The 1,734-nt window shown below is 37.0% G+C and overlaps 1 protein-coding gene across 1 annotated transcript in view; it reads right to left on the bottom strand.

The window, feature by feature from the left end:
• LOC106869426 (GRIP and coiled-coil domain-containing protein 2) overlaps window positions 1-1,734 on the bottom strand; it is a 121,436-nt gene that overhangs the window by 53,699 nt on the left and 66,003 nt on the right. Inside the window, exons 17-18 of the mRNA XM_052974888.1 lie at window positions 1,087-1,187; window positions 159-236 (exon numbers count right to left, since the gene is read on the bottom strand). Coding sequence (XP_052830848.1) covers window positions 159-236; window positions 1,087-1,187 — 179 coding nt within the window. The remainder of the gene's footprint in view (window positions 1-158; window positions 237-1,086; window positions 1,188-1,734) is intronic.

Genomic DNA, 1,734 nt, shown 5'->3' with positions numbered 1-1,734 from the left:
CACACACACACACACACAAAAACCTCTTTGAACAAATGACACCAAACAAGGAACAGAGACAACTAAAGAAATACACAAATAACTAAATAAACAAAATTCAACATTCAACTAATATTCTTCAGGGCGTTTCCCTTGCACACATGCGTCTATAGACTTACCTTGCATTCTTCCATCTGTTGCGTGAAATGCTCCAGCTGGCCTCTCAACTGAGCTTCACATGTCTTCTGCTCATTTTCCTAACAGAGAAAATGTTTTAAAATATTAAATTTAATCAATCATTGTCCAATTTGTTTTTTTGTTTTTGTTTTGTTTTTTGTTTTTGTTTAGTTTTCGATTCAAAAATATTCTTTTTTTTTAATTCTTTTATTTGTTTTAGTCATTTGACTGCAGCCATGCTGGAGCACTGCCTTTAGTCGAACAAATCAACCCCAGGACTTATTCTTTGTAAGCCTAGTACTTATTCTAAGAGATATTACCGGTTCCAATGTGCCAGGAACTGGTAATATCTCTTAGCAATATTAATTTATACCAGAAACAAAATATATATAATGGATATAATAAAAGTTGACAATTTTTTTTTATATTCATTTTGTAAACAAATAAAACAATATTACAGAAGCATTTTATGATGTTTCTTTCTTTTCTGGAAACTCGTCACGTACCGGCAGCTGATGGCTCATGGACCGGCACTGGTCCGCGGACCACCACTTTGAGTAGCACTGGTCTAGTACTTGCTCAATCAGTCTTTATTTTTACTAAACTACTAAGTTATATGGGTGTAAACAAACAAACACCAGTTGTCATCAAACAGTGTCAAATAAAGACAAGATGCAGAAACACAAATACAAAGACACACCCATGTACAAACATACACACACACATACACACACACACAATGGGCTTCTCTACAGTTTCCATCAACCAAATTCACTCACAAAGCATTGGTCAACCAAGGGTTATTGTAGAAGACATTTGCTCAAGGTGCTGCACAGTGGAACTGAACCCAAAACAACATGGTTTGCAAAACAACCAAAACCCACACCAAATTAAGAATTGCGTTATGAAGACAGAAGGACCATTACTCACAAGTCTCTTAGAATCTGCCAAATCTTTCTTTGCTTTCATTAGAAGCTGTTTTAATTTTTGACTTCGATCTTCAGCTTGCACTTTCTGTTCGTCAACATAATCTAAAAATTAAATTTTACACAATGACAATTTTCAGAAAATCTTGATAATATTAATAACAATAACAATAATAATAATAATCCTTTCTTATTTTGGCACAAGGCCAGCAATTTTGATGGGTGGAGATGTCAATTACACTGACCCCAGTGCTCAATTGGTATTTATATTATTGACCCACCACCACCACCACCACCAAAGGAATGGAAAGCAAAGATGACCTGAGTGGAATTTGAACTCAGAATCAAAAGCCATAAGAAATACTACTAAGCATTTTGCCCAGCGTTCTACTGATTCTGCCAGCTCAAAATTTTAATAATCATCATCATCATCATCATCGTTTAACGTCCGCTTTCCATGCTAGCATGGGTTGGACGATTTGACTGAGGACTGGTGAAACCGGATGGCAACACCAGGCTCCAGTCTAATTTGGCAGAGTTTCTACAGCTGGATGCCCTTCCTAACGCCAACCACTCAGAGAGTGTAGTGGGTGCTTTTACGTGTCACCCGCACGAAAACGGCCACGCTCGAAATGGTGTCTTTTATGTGCCA

The sequence above is a fragment of the Octopus bimaculoides genome, chromosome 19 (genome assembly GCF_001194135.2).
Source record: "Octopus bimaculoides isolate UCB-OBI-ISO-001 chromosome 19, ASM119413v2, whole genome shotgun sequence".
Lineage (NCBI taxonomy): Eukaryota > Metazoa > Mollusca > Cephalopoda > Octopoda > Octopodidae > Octopus > Octopus bimaculoides.
The sequence above is the reverse complement of the archived record's forward strand: the minus strand, read 5'-3'. Positions and strand labels throughout refer to the sequence as shown.